The sequence below is a fragment of the Nansenia antarctica genome (genome assembly GCF_963989245.1).
Source record: "Nansenia antarctica genome assembly, chromosome: 2".
Taxonomy (NCBI): Eukaryota; Metazoa; Chordata; class Actinopteri; order Argentiniformes; family Microstomatidae; genus Nansenia; species Nansenia antarctica.
In genome coordinates, this window is record NC_137675.1 from 73,084,263 (window position 1) to 73,106,660 (window position 22,398).

The 22,398-nt window shown below is 45.0% G+C and overlaps 1 protein-coding gene across 1 annotated transcript; it reads right to left on the reverse strand.

Annotated features, from left to right (window-relative positions):
- Positions 1-14,714: 14,714 nt before the first annotated feature.
- Positions 14,715-20,989, reverse strand: LOC308150574 (nucleobindin-2-like; the record flags this gene model as incomplete). Its single annotated transcript, XM_080523392.1, has 5 exons — positions 20,936-20,989; positions 20,735-20,827; positions 20,401-20,490; positions 19,843-19,997; positions 14,715-14,736 (listed from the first exon to the last, which is right to left on the reverse strand). Exons 2-5 carry the CDS (start codon positions 20,786-20,788, stop codon positions 14,715-14,717), a joined length of 321 nt encoding a protein of 106 aa, XP_080379518.1. The 5' UTR covers positions 20,789-20,827; positions 20,936-20,989.
- Positions 20,990-22,398: the final 1,409 nt, after the last annotated feature.

The window sequence follows — 22,398 nt, forward strand, 5'->3', positions numbered from 1 at the left end:
ATGTAATATTATTCTAAAATGCAGTGTTTGTTCTGGGTAACCCATTTCTAGATGTTGTGTATCAGTGTTGGGTGATTACCTGTCGGGAGAGAACCATCTGCTCCCCACTCCCAACTGGATGTGCCGGTCAAGAGACTGACTGTCTATAGATCACCACCTGGAGCAGCTAGACAGGTGAATCAAACAAGCGCCTATAAATGATCAAGATATCAATTCAATATCCACAAGCCCACTCCAAGTAATAATCACATTTCTCATTCTCAAGAGGAACAAACTATACAACAGTAGCTGAAATCGTTTGTCCGCTAGCCTCAAGATTAGGCCTGGGGAACTGCTGGGGGCTGTGAATTGAACCTAAAAAAAAAAACTGTGGAAAAACAACTGTCACACAGACACACACACACACACACACACACACACACACACACACACACACACACACACACACACACACACACACAGTCCTTTGTCTCAATCTAATTTAGCCACTGTGCTTAAATCAGACTTAAAGGCTCTATAGGTGTTTAATGTTCGGGTCCAAGTGTAGCCTAGGGCCACTCTATCCACAAACATTAACTTACTTAAGGTCATTGCGAGTCATCGCCCAACTGGCCCTGTTAACCTGATAGGCCAAATGGAAATGCTGCTGTTTTGCAGTATGGTGCACTGCTTCAAATTGGGTTGAATTGATTCAGAACATTGTTTCATTGGCTGTGCTACAGGGAATTCTATTTTATTGTTGGACCCAGAGAAACAGCACATCGCTGTGTTCCAACTGCAGGTTGGCTCACGGAGCATTGTACTGATTTGACAGTAGGTTGGATCATGTAGTGAATTCGTTTAGGTACTCCACTCAGGAATATACAGGAGAAGAAAAAGGCTCCAAAGTCACTGATGCTTTGCTCAAGATTATTTAACTTTTAAAACATGCTCCCATTCTGCAGAATAAGTAGTCTAGTACCATCGAAACATGCTAGGCACAGACTGATCTCTTCATCTGGCCTGCACGCTTATATACTGTACATTCTAGAGCACATCAATTCTTATTCTACATAATACAATTACTGTCATACATTCATATAATACAATGATTATCATTATTATAGGATACAATGATGTAATTGGAATCTCTTTAGCGAGTTAACAAGCTCTGTTTATGTCGTTGAAATTTGGTTGGACTGTCTTTTGCCTGGAGGCCCTCTACTATCTGTTGTTACCAAGAGGCCCAACAGAGACCCTGAGCTCCAGGAGAATTATGACCCATGGCCATAATACAATTACTGTTCAACATACACACAGGATGCTTATGCAATTGAATGCATGAATCTCATAGGCTGAACAGCAGTTTTGTCTCTGGAAAACGATACAAACTCTGTTTGTAACAAAAACAAAAACTGTATGTGAACTTGTATGTGACTCTATCATCTGTATCTTCAAGACCATCACTTTTTATAACGTGACTACAATATGATATGATCAAAATATACAGTCACTGAAGGCCGTCCCAGTAATTATGCTTTTATTTCAATGTAAATGTAATAGGAGGGGAGAGATTTAAAAAAAAAAAAATCTAAGAAAGGTTAGCCTAATGCTAGGGATGTTTGATGGACTAAATAGAAAACAAAAACACTGTCTGATCTATACGCCTACCCTCTCACACGTCTTGGCTCAAAGCCAGGAAGTAATTTCCCAAAAAAGCCCATAGACAATAGCTAATTACCTGCAGACTATGCTGACCTCTGGTGTTAAACCATGATATGGCATGTGGGTGGGGGGGGGGGGGGGGCAGGCTGTTCCTTACAATTTCACTAGTATCTTTATTTTGTGCGAGTCCCAGCCATCGATCAGAGAATCACTTTAAATGTGTGTTTCAGGCTGATCAATCGAAATAATCGATTTGAAACCATAAAGAAATGTCAATGTACTTTGGATCAGTTGGTCGACTTTTGACTGAGCATCTCTTGTTCAGTCCGAATTTCAGATGAGTGTTTTCTTGTCAACACAATGCATTTTCGTATTTACGCTTAGTGTATATTATCATCATAGCATAGTAGCCTATGTATACAGTATATCTCAAAAGTGAGTACACCCTTTAGATTTTTGCAAATATTCTGTCATATCCTTTCAGGGGATAACACTATCTTAATGAAACTTTGATATAACTTAAAGTAGTCAGTGTGCTGCTTGAATAACAGTATAGATTTATTGTCCATTGAAAATTACTCAGTACACAGCTGTTAATGTCTAAACCAGGGTTTCCGTTAGAAAAATTTGCCGTCGGACATCGTGTCCGGGAAGAATTCGATTTACCGGACAAACGTGATATATTCCGGTCATCATATTAAAATATAATAAAAAAAAATTTTTTGCAAAATCTTTTTTTTTTTTTCCAAATCTAATATAGCTGTTTGTCGCGGTGATTACTGTTGTGTAGCGGCCTATATATGCCATTTAATGTCTATTTCTCATCCGATACGATTAGATGCGAGCTATATAATATATAATAATATAACATGATTTGACGGATGCGCGCTATGCCATTATGTCCAGCGCTGAACGGGCGCCTCACTGGGAACTGAACAGACAGCATCGATCAATGAACGGACTCCACATTACGTTAACTGAAGTTTGTTAAATTGTTTGGGATTAATGTGAGTTTTCTATTTTCTCTTTCCAGTTTTACCCTTTTTTTTAAAATCAATAAAACAACGTCATTTCTATAAGTCTCGCTGGTTGGGAAGGCATTTCGTTTAGCTCGTGAGTATGACAATGGGAAGAACATAACTGTATAACTGAATGACAACAAATGTATGAGTAATGAGTAAAACAATGTCACTTTTATAGTATGTTGTTTAACTTGCCGTTCGGTCGCCATGGCTCTAGTGTGTGTAGCAGCTTCAGCTAGCTGGCTAGAAACTTCTAGGGGTGCGTTCGTAAACACGCTCTGAGAGCGCCGGAGCGCACGCTGGCTTCGATGTCACAGAGCGACCGAGTCGTTCGATTGGACGAGAGGCGTTCCGCGAGTGCTGATCGGATTTCCAGAGCGTGTTTACGAACGCACCCATAGATGGGAAATCAAGAAACCGTATTACTATGGTGGACGGGTTGGCAGGGTTGCCAGATAGGCATGGGTTACCGCCGAATGGGCTACTGTGTTTAAGCGGTAATAGACTGGTTAAGCTGTAATCCCATTTGGCATCAATCCCATGTGGCACCTGTGCGCTGTTTCGCATAGGCCGGCCTACACATTAGGAGTCATCATCATGCCGGTGTCAAATCATATCATAATAAAAGAAATACATAGCCTATATATTCGTCTTTTTTTAAAATAGAAGGAATCAGAATGTGAACTTTAGCGAATTGTATTCAAAGGGAATTATTTTCACCGGACAATATGTCCGACGACTTTTCAATATGTCGGACTTCAACCAAATTTACCGGACAAAGACCGGTAATTGCCGGTTAACGGAAACCCAGGTCTAAACAGCTGGCAACAAAAGTGAGTACACCCCATAGTGAACATGTCTAAATTGTGCCCAATATGTTGTGTGACCACCATTGTTATCTAGCACTGCTTTAACCCTCTTGGGCATGGAATTCACCAGAGCTACACAGGTTGCTTCTGGAATCTTCTTCCACTCCTCCATGACGACATCACGGAGCCCACGGATGTTGGACACCTTGCACTCCTCCACCTTCCTCTTGAGGATGCCCCACATGTGCTCAATTGGGTTTAGGTCTGGAGACATACTTGGCCAGTCCATCACCTTAACCATCAGCTTCTTCAGCAAGGCCGTTGTCATCTTGGAGGTGTGTTTAGGGTCATTATCATGTTGGAAAACTGCCCTACGGCCCAGTTTCCGAAGAGAGGGGATCATGCTCTGCTGCAGGATGTCACAGTATATATTGGAATTCATGTGTCCCTCAATGAAATGCAGCTCCCCAGTGCCGGCAGCACTCATGCAGCCCCAGACCATGATGCTGCCACCACCATGCTTGACTGTAGGCAAAACACATTTGTCTTGGTACTCCTCACCAGGGTGCCGCCACACACGCCGGACACCATCTGACCCAAACAGGTTTATTTTGGTCTCATCAGACCACAGGACATGGTTCCAGTAACTCATGTTCTTGGATTCATTGTCTTCAGCAAACTGTTTGCGGGCTTTCTTATGCATCGGTTTCAGAAGAGGCTTCTGTCTGGGGCGACGGCCATACAAACCGATTTGATGCAGTGTGCGGCGTATGGTCTGGGCACTGACAGGCTGACATCCCACTTCTACAACCTCTGCAGCAATGCTGGAAGCATTCGCACGTCTATTTTTGGAAACCAACCTCTGGTTATGACGCTGAGCACGTGGACTCAACTTCTTTGGTCGACCCTGGCGAGGCCTGTTCCGAGTGGAACCTGTCCTGGAAAACCGCTGTATGATCTTAGCCACTGTGCTGCAACTCATTTTCAGGGTGTTGGCAATCTTCTTATAGCCAAGGCCATCTTTGTGAAGCGCAATAATCCTTTTTTTCAGCCGCTCAGAGAGTTCCTTGCCATGAGGTGCCATGTTGTCCAGCATTCAGAGAGAATTGTGCCCAAAACACCAAATTTAACAGCCCTGCTTATCATTTACACCTGAATCCTTGTAACTCTAACGAGTCACATGACACCAGGGCTGGAAAACAACATCATTGGGCACAATAGGCTTGTTGCATTAACGTCGCGCTGCGGAACTTCCGGGTGCGTCTACTGATGTAAGAACTTCCGGTCTGGTTTGTTGTTACAGAAAGAGATGGCTTTTTACACTCGCTGTTTACAGGATCTCCCAAAAATCACGGTCGATGACGTACACCAGTTATCTGGTACTGCAGGTGCATAAAATATTCTGTTCATTGTTAAAAAAAGGGCATCCACAGAGCCCTTGGTAAGTAGCATGGTAGTAGTGCAGTATGGATCCCCTATTTGTTTTTTACAATGAATGAAACAGTTAGCCAGTTTAGGAGAGTTGTTAGTCCCAAGGAATGCTCAGGTGAAATGGTAACCTGACTCCACCAGATGGTTTGCTTCGCATTTTCGTGACATTTAAATTGTTATGTTTACACAGGAGCACCCTCTACAAGGCATATAAAGGAGAACTACCAGACCTCTCTCTTCTGCAGGTATCAGAGGTGTATAAAAACATGGCCTGTGCACCACTGATTACCACTATGGGCATCACCAGTGAGGTCCCACTGGTGGACTCTGCACTTGGAAAGGTCCAGGCAGGAAGTCCACTGTCGTATCAGCAACCACTGACCGCAAGCAGGAAAATAACATTCCACCCAGATGCCCCTCCTCCACCACCCCTTCCGCTGCAGCACTACAGACTGGACCCATCAAACTGCATGTTCGTGTGCAGCGAAAAGGAACAGCTGTTTCTAACATCGTTGGAGACCACGTGGGATATGGCTCACAAAATTGAAGCTGCAACCAAAGACCAGAGTATGGTCTCAGAATGGCATCAGCTAAGAAGGCCGCGCCTCACCTCCTCACACTTCAGGGAGGTGTGCCATGTTAGAGGACCGACTCCAGCTCAACACCTCGCTGACAGGATCCTGCGAGGGACCCCTCAGACAGCAGCGATGAAGAGGGGTCTGGAAATGGAGGCAGGTGCTGTCCGAGCGTACTGTCAGACCAGGGTTGTGAACTACTCACCATGTGGGTTCGTCATCCACCCCAACGCACCCTGGCTGGGGTCTTCTCCGGACGGGTTGATTTACGACCCCACAGAAAGCCCACCATTTGGCCTGCTTGAAGTTAAGTGTCCCAATGCAAAAAGCTTTGTCGACTGCTCCTACCTGAAGCTCGAGGGAGGCAACCTGAAGCTGAAGGAACAACACGCCCACTTTTGGCAGGTGCAAGGACAGCTGCTTGTCACAGGACTTGACTGGTGTGACTTTGTGGTGTTTGCTGAGGAGGACATGCTGATCCAACGGATCTATAAAGACAGTGGCATTGCAAACACCATCAGAGAAAGGGCAGACCATTTTTTCTTTTACTTTTACATGCCAAGATACCTGAATTAGTCATTGAGTTTTGTTTAATCAATTCAATTAGTTAATAGTTATTTCCATTGTTCTACTCTCATCTCAGCATTCTGTTCTATTCATTTGCATAGTTGTATAGTCATTGTAAAAAGTAAGAGGATCACCACTGTATTTTAAATGTATTAAAGTTAATTTGTAATTATACCATGGTACTTGGTCCTGATTGGCTATAGCCTAACTATTCTGGTGGGTACATGCAAGTGGTAGTTTACTTTCTGTAAAGATAAAATTATAGTATTGTAAAGAAGTTTACATGTAAATGAAGGCCATGGTATACATGATATGAAGCACCAGGAGACATGAGTGAGTTAAAAATATATATATTTTTATTGTAAATCACCTCTAGACCAGCCTTTCTCAACTCCAGTCCTCTGGACCAGAAGATTTTTGTTGTAACCAGGAACTCACACACCTGACTTCACTATTCAAGGGCTTTTCTGATGGTTTGATTGGTTCAGTCATTAAATCAGGTGTTAAATCTGGACTGGATTTAGTTCCTGACCAGGAACTCACACACCTGATTTAATGACTGAACCAACCAAACCATCAGAAAAGCCCTTGATTAGTGAAGTCAGGTGTGTGAGTTCCTGGTTACAACAAATCTTCTGGCAAGTGGGTCTCGAGGACTGGAGTTGAGAAAGGCTGCCTAGACCATGAATTCATGTATATTTTGAAGTGAGGATTGCAGGCCAGGTTGGGAAGGTTGAATGCCAGGTTTCCATCACTGTGTGGGAAATAGGAAATAGGAACAGCTCGTCAACAGGTTCAAGTTTCTGTCAATAAAGAAAAACAGACATCATGTTCTCATATTCTCTATATCAAATTGTGGAATGCACTGCCAGTTTACATTAGGGATGCAACCTCAGCAAATATGTTCAAGTCAAGACTAAAACCCCATCTTTTTAATATTGCCTTTAAATGACTAAATAATAAAAGTATGATTATATTATGATTGGAGCACTTTGAAGCTGCAACATTTGCAGGAAAAGCGCTATACAAATAAAAAGTTATTATTATTGTTATTATACTTAGACGATCCACAACAGGATTCTTAATAGGACTAGATGTTAAAATCCCTAAATAATTAGCACAACAATTGACTGAGTGGAGTTGGAGATGTCCTCTTGGGTGGAGTGGAATTTGGCAATGATCACGTGGTGCCACCAGTACGACACATCTTCAGTTGTGGTCCCCGACCTCATTGGGTGTTTCGGCCATTTATCACAAGACACCCTCTGCCGAGGTTGGCCCACCACAGGCTGATCAGGCCTGGGTGTGTGTCGCACGGTGGCACCACGTGGTCATTTGGGAGCCCATGTTGGGTCCCTACGTTTCAGCCACAGCCAGTGACTGCTCCGTTCTGCTGCAGTGGACAGTTCTTTAATTGCCTTCCGTTGGGCCTGTCCTCTGATCCCTACTGCCCTCAGGAGCCTTGTGGTGGAGCTGGCTACAAAGCCTCTGCAGCACACCTCCACTGGCCACACCTTCACGTTCCAGCCCCGCCCCTCTGCTTCGACTGCTAAGTTGGCATACCGCAGCCTCTTCCGTTCGAATGCCTCATCGATGGCCTCCTCCCATGGGACCGTCAGTTCTACGATGAAGACACGCCGGCAGGACTTGGACCAGAGGACTAGGTCTGGGCGCAGGTTGGTCGCTGCAATTTCGGGTGGGAAGGTGAGCCTCTGGCTGAGGTCTACCCGCATTTCCCAATCCCGGGCTGCGTTCAGTGGGCCTGAGTCTGGAGGTGATGGCTTGGTCCGCTGTTTCTCCCCTTCCCGGATGAAGATTGTTTTCCGTGGAAAGGTAGTCTGGGCATTTAGAGGCATGGCGTTGGTGGTTACCCTCTTGTGCTCAAGTTCGGCAGCCAAGCACTTTAGCACTTGGTTGTGGCGCCAGGTGTATCTTCCTTGAGTTAGACTGGTCTTGCAACCCACCAAGATGTGTTTGAGGCTTGCTGGGGCTGCACACTGGAGACAGGCTGGGTCCTCTCCATACCAGAGATGTAGGTTGGTAGGAGAGGGCAGGACATCATATGTGGCTCTGATGATGAAACTTAGCCTATTAGACTCCATGCTCCACAGCTCGTTCCATGTGATTTTCCTCCTCTCCACGCTCTCCCACTTCATCCAGCGGCCTTGCTGGGCTTGGGAGACTGCCTTGGCGCACCTGGCTGCTTCCTCCTGGTGGCGCACCTCCTCAACCACCATCTTCCGCCGTTCGGTTGGAGTAGCCTTTTGCCATGTGGGTGTTGTTGTTTCCAAACCAAGGCCCCCTCTGCCATGTTGGACATGCCCCACTATATCCCGGTGTCTGAGGGCGGTCTTTGCCACCGCAACTGCTGCAGATGGCTTCCATTTCCTCCCCGTTGCTAGGATCGGAGCAGCACCTCTGACGAATGGATCCCGGGATTCTGTGAGAGTCATTTCCAGCCTTGATTTGGCACATTTGTACTCCTCCACCAGGCTTGAGATTGGTAGGGAGAGGGCTCCGTTGCCATACAGGCCTATGCTGCTAAGGCCTCTCGGCAGTCCAAGCCACTTCCTCACTTGTGCATTCACCAGTCTCTCCAGCCGGTTGGCATGGGATAGTGTGATCTCGTAGATGGAAATTGGCCACATGAGACGGGGCAGCAGCCCAAACTGAAAGCACCACAGCTTCAGCTTCCCAGGGAGAGCAGTGTTGTTGATCTGCTTGAGGCCACTGATTGTATCCTGCCTGAGTTGTTCCACCTGCTTCGAGTCTTTGAGTTCTGCGCTATACCAGCGGCCAAGGCTTTTGATAGGCTTCTCCAGAACTGTTGGTATTGGCTCGTTGTTGACGTGGAACCTCTCATTGGCGAGCTTGCCTTTGACAATGGAGATACTGCGGGACTTGCTGGGTTTAATCTCCATTCGTGCCCATTTGATGTTTCCCTGGAGTTTATCCAGCAGGCGTTTGGTGCATGCAGCTGATATAACCAAACTATAACGGCCAACATGTTGTAATTTAACTGTTTTTAAAATGATGTCCAGTTCAAAGAAGAAAACATACCGTTGCTCTTAAAGGAACAGGCTCCTCAGGGTCAGTAGAGGATACCTTAGCCCGGGTGACCCTCACCATTCTGGAGGTACAAGGCTCGATCATGCGCCAGAAGCACATACAATGTTCATAGGTAGCAAACCTTAGGACAAGCCAGAATACATGACGTGTTAGTTTAATTGTATCTATACAGTTGTTAGACTACAAGCAAGCATGTATGTATACATTAATTAATTAATGAATGAATGATCTTTATTGTCATTGTAAGAGGTACAACGAAATTCAAATGCAAACCCTAGGTGCTAACAAACAAACAGTCTTACGATAGTAAAAAAAACAAGAATGAGACATAAATAGGGGGGGATATAAATAGAAATAGGGGGGGGGGATAAGTGGTCGGTAGACATCTGAGAATATATCTATAATGTGAACTTCTATACGTATATACACTATATGGCCTATTCACAGGGGAGTATATAGACAGGGGGGAGTTAACATGTAACTGTGTACTTTTATAAACATATGGACTAGTAGACTTGTATACAGTATATGATCCTTATCACAAGAATATGATCCTTATCACACGATGGGTACAGTACGTATTATCTACGTGGGTGTGCGTGAGAGAGATGGGGGTGGAGAGACTGAACAGGTGAGTTAACTCACTAACTTAGCTCGCCCTGACGCTGACCTCTCCTGTACTTGTATCTTTGTTTAATACTGAAAAAGAGACAGATAATAACGTTAATGTTAATCAAGAATGTAACGTTACTGATATTGTGTTTTGAATGTAGCTGGCTAGTACAAAGTAGCAAGGTAGTTGCAACACAGCCAGCTAAAAAGCTAACGTTAGTGCTGCAGGGCTGCCAAGTTTCACCAAAAGTTTGGAGTGAGATTTTTTGGCGGTGGAGCGACCCAAAACTGTTTCAGTATGACTTTTATTAAACTGCGGTTCCTCCCGCGCACGCCCACATACAACATCCGGGTCTTACATGCAACATTATCAGGTCACCCCTAGGTGTCCCTGTAACATAGGCTACTAACATATATGCCTAGCTAGTATTCTAACTAATGATGCTGTTACTCACCCTCATAGTTGTGGAGGTAGCTCGAAATATACATCTTGAATCCCTTTTCTTTTTTGCTAGAATGGGCTACCGAGGAAGCGCTAACGATTCGATGTTTTTTGGGAGATCCTGTAAACAGCGAGTGTAAAAAGCCATCTCTTTCTGAAACAACAAACCAGACCGGAAGTTCTTACATCAGTAGACGTACGCCGGAAGTCAAACGACGCCATCTTGTGCACCTAGGCTATTAGGACATGTTCACTATGGGGTGTACTCACTTTTGTTGCCAGCTGTTTAGACATTAACAGCTGTGTACTGAGTAATTTTCAAAGGACAATAAATCTATACTGTTATTCAAGCAGCACACTGACTACTTTAAGTTATATCAAAGTTTCAGTAGGATAATGTTATCCCCTGAAAGGATATAACAGAATATTTGCAAAAATCTAAAGGGTGTACTCACTTTTGAGATATACTGTATGATATATGTTTATACTGTAGGCCTTACCCTATACAGCATGATGAAGCTCTTTATGAATCTCACACTATTGACAGACCTGTTTATTAAACACATATTTCTTGTTTTTTTTGTTGTCACCCTCAAGGACCAGAGAAGAAACACAGTGGTACAGGAGCTGCACCATACAAGCTTGAAACATAGTCTACAGATGAACATGATTAACAATGTGCACAATAATGATATAGCCCCAGGCTATATAGCCATATATACCGTAATGATATAACTCCAGGCTATCCGCTTGTTAAGTCGTGACGTATTTCCGGGGCCAACGTTGGCTGAGGCGCTGTCTTCGAGATGCCGAAATAATAATAATAATTAATTATAATTATATAGCGCTTTTCCGAGGCTCAAATACCCTGACAATATGGAGAAAACTGTAAAGTGCTGTGTCCCTTGTTGTATGAATAGATCCGAGTCTAAAAAACGATTAAACTGTCATTCTACCGCTGTAGTTCACAGGTACTCCGGTGCGGAGAATTTCTGATTTGGACTCGGAAATGGCTAACCGTCACTTTTGACGTCAGACTTAACAAGCGGATATCTGCGTAAAGACATAGTCACCACAGGTCAGGCACAGCGTCCACTGTGTTAGTTACAGGTGCTTAGCCTGAAGATCCAACTGTGGATGTACCCTGCGACCCCTTTACGCTGAACAACTGTGTTCATGGAACAGCATGATTGACAGACACCATGGAGAGAAACAAATGACCAACTTACAAAATGGAGGCTGTGAGCTGTAAATGTCATAGCTGAAATGTTTCATTTTTCTTTTTCAGAAAAAAAGAAAGGCAGTTACATAAAACGTGTGTGATAGCCTTGTCAGTGCCTGCTGTTGCCATCTGCTGTTATGTTCTGGTAGTGCATGTTGTGTTCTCCAGTAGGAGTACTGAGTTGACACATGATAGAAGATGGCAATTAAACAATGGTTTAGGTTCGATCTGATTCTAAAGGGCTCTGCACACAGCGTGCGATTTCTGTTGGCGTCAACGTTCCATTTTGAAGTTTGAATGGAAGTCTATGAGAACATCGCATTTACCCACACACGGCCCCGATTTTAATCGCACGGCGAACATTCGATTCCATTCATTTTGAATGGGACAAAGCACACGTCGTGCGAGTTTTGTCGCACTGTCAAATTTGTGCTTTTCCCATTCAAAATGAATGGAATCGAATTTTCGCCGTGCGATTAAAATCGGGGCCGTGTGTGGGTAAATGCGATGTTCTCATAGACTTCCATTCAAACTTCAAAATGGAACGTTGACGCGCAACAGAAATCGCACGCTGTGTGCAGAGCCCTTTATGATGAAAAAAGTCAAGCATTTTCAGGAAATAAAGTTCAAATCTGTTATACTGTTCCTCTCTCTGTGACTGTGTGCAAGCACAATGCACTGCATGCTATAGCTAAGTGTCTTTGCAGAGATTGACACAATGATATTTGAATAACACCACGCAGGACTCCACAAGATCATTGGATTTTCAGCATGCATGATTTTCACCCTAATTTGATGGTTGTGTACTGTACATAGAAACAGGCCACAACAGTCCTAAAGCCACTGTCCATGGTGATGGGGTGCTGAAATGTGTCATGTATAGGTATAACTATCAGTATATCCCATAAATATGTTTAAACAGTCTGTGAAAATAAGTGGAACTTGAATTCCTTATTTTAATCTGAATAACTGAATAACAGAGACCATGAATTCACAATCCCACCCCTTCCTTCCTGATTTACTGCTTTTGCATGTTGGATTAAGGTCGGAACAGGGAGACTGTGAAGGGTAGTGTGAAGAGACATTAGGACATCACTAGACTGTGTGAGTTGATCTGATCCGAAGCCTCCAGTTGGGGCAGTGAATGTGTTCCCCAGCCCCTAGTACACACACAGTTTCAGTGATTGAAACAGATGATTGAAAGGTGGCAGCTGCATTGCCACCAGGAGAGGAGGGGCAGTGGGGTCACAAGGGGTCAGGGGGTGAGTGGAATGCAGGGTAGGAATGTGGTGTGTGCCAGGGGACCAATTCCAAAGGACAAGGACCACCATATATCACTCCAGGAGCCACATCACAGGCCGTAAAAATGGTCATAGAATAGTTATAGTGAGGAGAATAAAAGTAACAGATACCACAGTATGAAAAAGCATGCACTGTAAATGGAAATCTAAGTGAGGGCAGATGGACAACATGTTTAAATTACAACTGTTTTAGCGGGACCTTTTTGCGTGATTTCCATCTATTGATTTAGTCTGTTATCCACATTACTTTAAAAAAGACTCAGATCTCAGTAAGATGTCCCTGAATAAAGAAAGAAAGAAAAAAAACCTCTTATTCAGACATCAGATGTTACCACTCAGAAATTTGACATTTAGAGAAAGGCACACAGAGAATACTGTGTGTGTGTGTGTGTGTGTGTGTGTGTGTGTGTGTGTGTGTGTGTGTGTGCATGTGTATACAGTATAAGGCTATCAAAGTTGTGTATTAGGTTGTATTGGCAGGTTCTGTGGTGGTTCAGCAGGCAGGTTATTCTGGGCTTCAACGTCATGTTCAACCGGAGCTTTGGCACCTGAATGAGAGGGAGACCATTCCATTACTAACAGACCAGAGAATAAAGAAAAAAATGTCCCTGATTCACTCCATCCCCTTTCCTTTCAATCTGCTCTCGTCTCGTTCACCTTGATCTTCCAGTTTCTGCATCTCTTGGTGGAACTGCAGCTCTCCGTTAGGACCTGTAGGGGGCGCCACCTCCTCTACCGCCTTCTTCTCCTGTCTTTGAGACATCTCTAATACTGCCTGGAAGAAGACGTCAAAGACGTCTATTATTATGTACACAATAATGGACACAATCTATAGGATTATGAGTGTATGCAAATTCATTATTTCGTTCCATGCATTACGATGAGCCAGTCCTTCGATGTGAATCGGGCCTGCACTTATATAGTGCCTTATTTCAAAGCGCTTTATAATGGCCTCTCGTTCACCCATTCACACACACATTCACACACCAATGGCGGCAAGCTACCATGGAAGGCGCCGGCCCGCTCATTGGGAGCAATTTGGGGTTTGGTGTCATGCCCAAGGACACCTCAACACATGGCTAGCCGGGGATCGAACCGCCGACCTTGCGATCATTAGACACCGGCTCTACCTTCTGAGCCACAGCCGGCCCAAAATGCTCCCCTGTTGGGCAGTATACACTGGGGCAAATGGCTTGGATTGATGGTATGGCGGCTTTACTAATACAGTGAGGTCATGCTCATATGAGATGTCAAGGGTTTTCTACCTGTTGGTACTCCCTCCTCTGTGCCTCTAGAGTAGTGGTCACCAACGCGTCGATTGCGATCGACTGGTAGATCTTTGAGACTTTGCCTGTAGATCTTTGTCTGACTTTCCCTGTCCCAAAAATAATAGAAAATGAGCCTAATAAATACATAAATAGCCTACGTTTTGCACGTGCCTCTCTCCCTCTCTCTCTCTTGAGCCAACTGTTGTGTTGCAGACGCTGCATGAAAGTGACCAATCAGATAAGAGAATAGTACTGGTACGTGACTCGCAAATAAATCTATGACAGGTGGTGACAGTTGGTGACGCGAGGTAGCTAGCTTGGTGGAGGTTCCACGCAAGAAAGCGGAAACGTACTATTTCCATCCAGAATGGGAAGAAGAATTTCTCTTTACCTTGGTGAAAGACAAGTGTGTATGTATGTTGTGCAACCAAACACAAGCACTGCCTAAAAGAGGAAATCTCTCGCACCACAACACCAACCACCAGAAATTCAAAGACAGCTACCCGCCAAAGAGCACAATCCGTGCAAGGAAAGTTTAAGAGCTGAAATCAGGGTTGAAGGTCCAGCAATCGCTTTTCACCAAACCTGCTTCTCAAAATAAGGCTGCTAGTGAAGCATCATTTTGTGTAAGTCACCTTTTGGCTAAACACAAGAAGCCTTTTACAGATGGAGAATTAGTCAAGGAAGCAATGGCCATTACCGCAGAGACTGTTTTCAGTGACTTCAAAAACAAAGAAGAAATCAAAACTGCACTACGTGGTGTACGTCTGGGCCCTGCAACAGTGACAAGGAGGGTCGAGTCACTGTCAGAGGATGTGGACAGACAAGTGTTAAAGGACTTGGCACACTGAATATGTCTCACTACAGTTCGATGAATCTGTGGATGTAATTGGACACAGCTCAGTTTGTTGTGTTTGTCCAAATGGTTTTCCATAATGGTGTTCTACAACAAAGGAGGACTTCCTCACTCTTCTGCACTTAAAGGAGAAAACAAGGGGTGAGGATATTTACAATGAGTTCCAAAAATATGTTGGTGAAAATGACATACCCATTCATAAACTAGTTGCGATTATTACTGACGGGGGCCCCAGCAATGCACGGTGCGCTGAATGGATTTTTTGGACTGTGCCGTAATGACCCTGATTTTCCCTACTTGTGAATTCTTCTTCTTCTTCTTCTTCTTCGGCGTATGGGTTGTTGTTTTTTCCTCTCCACTCCACCAGGCTCGGGGCCGAGGGGCTACCCTTTTACCACCCCGAGACCTGGTTGAGGGGCTCACCCGGGCTATATTTCTGGACACCCCTCCAGAAGCCACGTCATCGTCTCGTCATCTAATACCGACAGACCATGCATCCCGTTGGGTGGGTGGTACACCGGGCAATCCAGGATAATATGGTCTGCGGTTTGGTCCTCTGCGCCACACTCGCACGACGCATTTGGGGCCAAGCCCCATCTGTGCATTGATGAGCGGAAACGCCCGACGCCGGTCCGGAGACGATTGAGCCTCACCCAGGATAGCCTTGGCAAGTCCATCCCGAGGGGCTCAGCGCCGGCGACTGGGATGTGGCCGCGGAGTTTGGAGGTGTTAGCCTCCCACTCCGCGCGCCACATATAATCCGCCCATCCTGCCGCACTGATGTTGAGATCTCTGCATTGCTGCCTGAGATCCTGTGCGGCAGGCACAAATGGGTGTCTCGACTTGAGACTATTAAGCTCCACGGCCCGGCAGGCGAGACGTGCTGTGGCTCCCATGCGGCGGAGGCCTGCGGGCTGGATGCCTGCTAGGATGGGAAGGTTATCCACGGGGGTAGGACGCAGGCATCCTGTCACAATGCGCAAGGCTTCGTTTATAGGCGAGTCGATGAGGCGGGTGTGGGCACTGCGACACCATACTGGGGCGCAGTATTCACTAGTTGAATAAACGAGGGCTAGGGCTGCCGTGCGCAAGGTCCTTGCGCCGGCGCCCCAGCCCGAGCCAACCAGTCGCCTCATTAACGCCACACGAGCTGTTAACTTCTTGCGCAGTGACTCGAGGTGTCGGCGAAACGTGAGCGTCCTGTCCAATGTCACGCCGAGATAGATTGGCTCAGCGGAACATGGCAGGGGAGTTCCATCTAGGTGTACTCTAAGCTCACGTTTAGCCTCCCTGTTGTTAAGGTGGAAGGCAGCCGACACCGTCTTTGCCTCGCTAAGCTTCAATCTCCATTTCCGGAAGTATGCCACTAGTGTCTGCATGTCCTGGCTCAGAATCCCCTCCACAGACTGCCAATTTCCAGCAGAGTACACCACTGCGAGGTCGTCTGCGTAGGCGTACTTCCGCGAGAGTGTGTTGGGCAGGTCATAGGTGTAGATATTATAGAGGAGGGGGGCCAGGACCGATCCCTGAGGGACGCCGTTCTTAAGGCGTCGAAGCCTGCTTAGCTGTCCGCGACCGGTGGTGAGGGTAAAGCTGCGGTTACGGATGAGCTCCATGATCATTCTGACCATGTGCCTGTCCGGCAGCAGGCGGAGCAGCTTGCAGGAGAGGCCGCGATGCCATACGGTATCGTAGGCAGCCGTCAGGTCTATAAAGACGGCCCCGGCCTTCTTTTTTGCCGAAAAGCAATCCTCGATGTCTTGAGTCATAAGGGTGACTTGATCTACGGTCGACCTCCCGCGTCGGAACCCGGCCTGCTCACGTGGGAGCAGCGGGTCGACAATTGGTTCGATGCGGGCGTAGATGAGACGCTCGAGGATCTTGAAGGGGATGCATAACAGAGAGATGGGACGGTAACTCTTAGGGTCCCCTTCAGGCTTATTCGGTTTAGGGGTCGCGACAACTAGGGCTCTTCGCCAGATTTTGGGGATCTTGAGTTGGCGCAAGCAGGAAGTGAGGAACGCTCTCAGCCAGGATTTCAAGGCGGGTGCGGCATGGAGAATAAGCTCCGGGCAGATGGAATCAGGCCCCGGAGCTTTCCCTGGCTTTAGATGCTGGAGGGCAGCAGCGAACTCCTCCGGGGTGAATTCACCGGAGATGTAGTCACTGCTAGGTGTTGGGGCCCTCCAGAGGTCTGACACTTCTTTTGCCACAAGTCGAGACGACTCGCGGTCTTTGCCCTCGTATGACCCACTTTTCACAAATTGTGATGCGATTTTATTTGCAGAGATGGGGCAGTGACGGGGGGAGGTTCTGACAGACTTGTGAATTATCACTGTGTGATCCATCAACAGGCCTTGGCTGGGAAGGTCTTGGACTTTTCTCATGTAATGACACTGGTGGGGAAACAAGTCAACTCGATTTGAGCGAAAGCACTTCAGCAACACTTATTCAAAGCATTATTGGACGAGCTCGATGCTGCATACAGAGACCTGCTACACCATGCTGATGTGCGGTGGTTGAGTCACGGCAAAGTGCTGCAGCGATTTGTCGACACGCTGCCCAAGATCAAGACGTTCCTGTCGACAAGGACTCTAGCACTCTGAGATTTCCTATGTAAAGTGCTTTTATAAATAAAATGTATTATTATTATTATAATTATTATTAACTGTCAGACGATGTGTGGCTACTGGACCTGGGGGTTCTGACAGACATAACCGCAAAACTGAAAGCACTCAACCAGGGCCGTTTGGGAGATATGCGAGGCAGCGAGGCCCTGTGCGAAGTCAGATTTGCGAGGCCTTTTATAATGATGTAGGCAACTATTATAACCGCGCGACACGCACGCACCGATATATTGCAAGAAATGTGCTCACATGCTGTGCTGATAGACAATAGAATATCTACTTATTTAGATAGTTTACAACCATGTTTGTTTCATTTCAAACCTTTTATACTCGTAAAGGATTAGGATTTAGGATAAAGCAGTCATCATACCCAACATTAAATACGCACAAGCCATTATTGACATGAATAGAGATGTTACTCACCACCATGTAGGCCTATCCTTTATGTTGAAAAGCTTACAGCAAAAGCAAAAAGACATGTCCCGTTTTTGAGAGTACACAAGCCACTTTCTTTCTATTTTTTCCCCATTTGGTAGTTTTCGGAGAAATAAAGTTTCACTAAAGTTTCTGTTCTCATTATTTTTAGGATAACTAAATCCAGGTTTCATCTTTGGGGGACCTCTTCTAATGATCACTTCTGTAACTGTAGAGTCCATTATGTACCGGCCAATTTACCAGGATCATCATACATGACATATCTGACACTGTAGGCTCGTCTTGCGTTCCATCACTCTCAGCCCTGCTGCTGCTGCTCTGAGTAGCTCCATCTTCCGCCTCCGTATCCTCTACTTCGCCACTCCTGACCATCTGCTGCCGGTGTAGCTGTTGTCCTCCTCCACCTCCGAGACATCATCTTTGCCTCTCAGGGGGGGCTGTGCCGTGCTACTACTAGCATTGCTAGTGCTAGCAGTAACGTTAGCTTCTTCGGTGCTAACGGGAGCCTCACTTGTTTTTAGAAATGTTTCGAACGAACCTCTAAGCGAGGCCTCTAAGCGAGGCCCTGAAGCCTTTTATTTTTATTTATTTTTTCAGCACCCGATTAACATTTTCTTCCTCGGTCTCGTTCCCTCTGCATTTTGTCCGTTGCACTAAGCAGTCACTATGCACAACAAGTGTCAACGCGCGCCCAAAATTCACGTTTGACGTAAGGTGTCATAGGGGGAAATTACTTTTTTCTGTTGCTAAGAATCTCCCTGTCCTACAGGTATGCTAGATTTTAGATATATGATTGACTATGATGTGTGAACATTTAGAAATGTATTAAAGGCAAAAATAATAATATGGTCCCTTGCCTGGCGCTTTGGAGGGCCTCGCCAGCCAGGGTACCAAAAAAAATAAATAAGATATATATATATATTTTATATTTTTTTTATTTTTACCCTGCCTCACGCGAGGCCCTCCAAAGCGCGAGGCCCTGTGCCACCGCCCCAGCTAGCCCCCCCTTAAAGCGGCCCTGCACTCAACTACGAGCTGCAGGGAAAAGACAGACACCTTCCCGACATGATAAGCGCAGTGAATGGGTTCAAGGCCAAGCTCGGTGTTTGGACCACACATCTAAAGAATGGGAGGCTCACTTTCCCAACCTGGAGAAAATGGCATAGGCCTTGGAAGACAATGATGCTTTTCACCCCTGAGCAGTACTGGCAAACATGGCAACAGAGTTCAATCGGTGTTTTGGTGAGTTAGATGTCATGGGAGATATTTCTGCATTTGTCTCAAACCCATTCGTGCCCATTGATATAGAGCAGGTAGTAGCCAAATGCCAGCAAGTGGAGTTGACAGAGATGGTTGATTTACAAAATGACATAGAGCTGAAAGCCAGATCAAGGGACAGTGACTTTTGGGGACTTGTCAGCAGAGAGAAGTTTCCTCTCCTCACTGCATGTGCACTAAGAGTGAGTGCCTACTTTTCCACGTATCTATGGGAAATGTCATTTTCACAGATGAAAATAATCCAATCAAAGTACAGGAGCCGCCTTACTGACAGACACCTCACAGACTGTCTCAGACTGGCTGTCAGTAGCTATGAGCCAAACTACAGCACTTATAGACAGTATCCAGCCACAGCCATCACACTGACTTGAGTGAGCATGTGAAAAGTGATGCTGCATAAGATGACTGTACTTAGCACTGACTGAGAAAGTCCACATTACTGTTCTACTTTATAAAATGCTAATTGTAAATATGTTTGTCAATGTTAATAAGTAAGAATAATAATAAGTCAGTCCAAAAAATTTGCATACATTTTAATGTTGGACCAAAGCATTGCATGTAATTAAAATACAGGCAAATAAAAGTACAATCTTAGCTTCTCTTTTTCTCTCAACGCTTCAATAGGTAGATCTTGCCTTCACCAAGGCTGAGGTCAGGGATCTTGGGCTTAAAAAGGTTGGTGACCACTGCTCTAGAGCTTTGCCCCTCTCCTTTAGCAGTTCCTGCTCCTGGCGCAGAGACTCCGCCCTCCGGCCCAGCTCCTCCTCCTTCTTCAGCAGCTCCATCTCAAACCCCTGGAGCTCCGCCTCTGTGTACACTGGCTTGGTGTCATCCAAAGTCTGGAAAGTGAGTGTGGACTGTAAGTGTGGATGCTATGGAACACACACTCACATATACACACACTTCGTCCTTGAACATACACACGTCTGTAATCACTAGAGCCCGACCGTTACTGGATTTTTTTAGTCTAATACTGATGCCGATTTAATTATTATTATTTTTACATTTTTTATGTAAAACTTCCTTTTTAGCAGTTTTCATATGGAAACAATGGCAAAAGATGCTGTTTAAAAACAATTACACTGACATTCTATCATGTCAGTGAGGCTGATGCACATTTTCAGTGCATTTTCAGTAGAATATGTCCCGAAACAGACATTTCTGTAAAAGGCCAATTATATCGGTGCTCCGATACATCTGCCAGGCTCTAGTAATCAACCTATGTTTCTTTCCTTTCCTTACCTCCCATTCTTTAGCATTGTTGAACTCTTTCTTCTCTGTTGATTTGAGAAACTCTTCCAGGCTAACAAGTCGATCTTGATTGATGTCCACCTGCATTAAAAAAGGCAAAAGATGAATTAGACAGTAATTGTTGTGAAGGAGTGATAGCAGAAAGACAAGGATACTGAAAGGGTGAGAAGTGAACAGACAGACAGACAGACAGACAGACACAGACAGCATCAAGGGGAATCAGATACTGAAAGGGTGAGAAGTGAACAGACAGACAGACAGACAGAAACAGACAGCATCAAGGGGAATCAGCTGAAACAAAGACTAAAGAGGGCCTAATACTGACAGTCTTCATGACATGCTCTCTCATTCTCAGCCTCTCTTCCTCCATCTCCGTCATATCATCCTCCTCATTCTTTGGGTCGTAGACCTTCTCCAGCTAAGGAGAGAGAGACAGGGGAGTTGGCTGTTACTGAACACTGCATATAACACTGCAGCTACTGAGAAGAGGTCGATATTAGAGAGTTGAGAAGGTTCACTACTGTACCTCTTTGGTGAAGAGGGCCTCTAGTTCCTGCTCATCTAGAACACTATCTCCATTTGTATCTGCAAAGAAGACAATTATAATTATATATATATATATATTTTTATACGAGTCACATGACACCAGGGCGGGAAAACAACATCATTGGGCACAATTAGGACATGTTCACTATGGGGTGTACTCACTTTTGTTGCCAGCTGTTTAGACATTAACAGCTGTGTACTGAGTAATTTTCAAAGGACAATAAATCTATACTGTTATTCAAGCAGCACACTGACTACTTTAAGTTATATCAAAGTTTCAGTAGGATAATGTTATCCCCTGAAAGGATATAACAGAATATTTGCAAAAATCTAAAGGGTGTACTCACTTTTGAGATATACTGTATCAGGCCATAATTAGGTGACTGGTACCTTACAGGCCTGTGGTCCTAGGGTATTTCATAATATCATAGCTTAGTATATCATGAGTTCAACATGGCCCATATTAGGTGAGTGGTCTACCCCCCTGTCTGTAGGTCTAACCCCTATCTGTCAATCTACAGCCTGTCTGTAGGTCTACCCTGTGTCTGTCAATCTCACCCCATTTATGGTTATGGGGGCATATCTCTAGGAACACGCCCCATTGCCGCTTGCGGTTATATTTTTTTATTACAATTTCTAACATTTAGTTTATTAGCTCTAATGGACCCGCCCACTAAACCTGGAGCCAATCAAGTGGCAGACGTGGTGTTCGTCATTGAAGGAACTGCAAACCTATTTTTCAAACATTATTTTTGCCTCTTGGTTTGAGTCATGCCCTAACAGCTGCCCCTTCATCATCACAGGTACGTCAATGGAGGCCCTCCTGCAGAGACAGACTTTGGGGGAGATGTGAGTCATTCTTCTTCTTTTATATTTCTCACAAGGCTCTGCCCTGCTGATTGTTCCTAGAGTCAGAAAAAAGACAATCGGTGAGTGTGCGTTTTCCTTCCGTGCACTAACTCTCTGGAACTGTCTTCCATTGGACATCAGACAGGCAGAATCAGTGAAAGTTTTCAAAACTAAGTTAAAGACACACCTGTTTTCTGTTGTCTATATGTCATAGCGTTTTTATGGCATAGTGGCATAGTGGCATTTACTTTGATGTAAAGTGCTATACAAATAAAGTTATTATTATTATTATTATGATTATACGTCATCTCTGAGTGAAATTATATTGGTGGAGCGGTCATTCTGTTTACCTTAAAAATAATAATAATATAATAATAATAACCCCACTGCTGACACAGAGCTATACAAACGCCAGACTGGAGTTTGCCAACATTTACCTAGGGAAGCCAAAATCATTCTGGGAGAACGTCTTGTTGACAGATGAGATTAAATAGAGCTTTTTGGTACATCATTGTAGTGTTTACAAGATGCAGAACAGACCAACTATACCGCCGCTATCTACAGTTATGTAAAAAAAAAAAAAAAGGACACCCC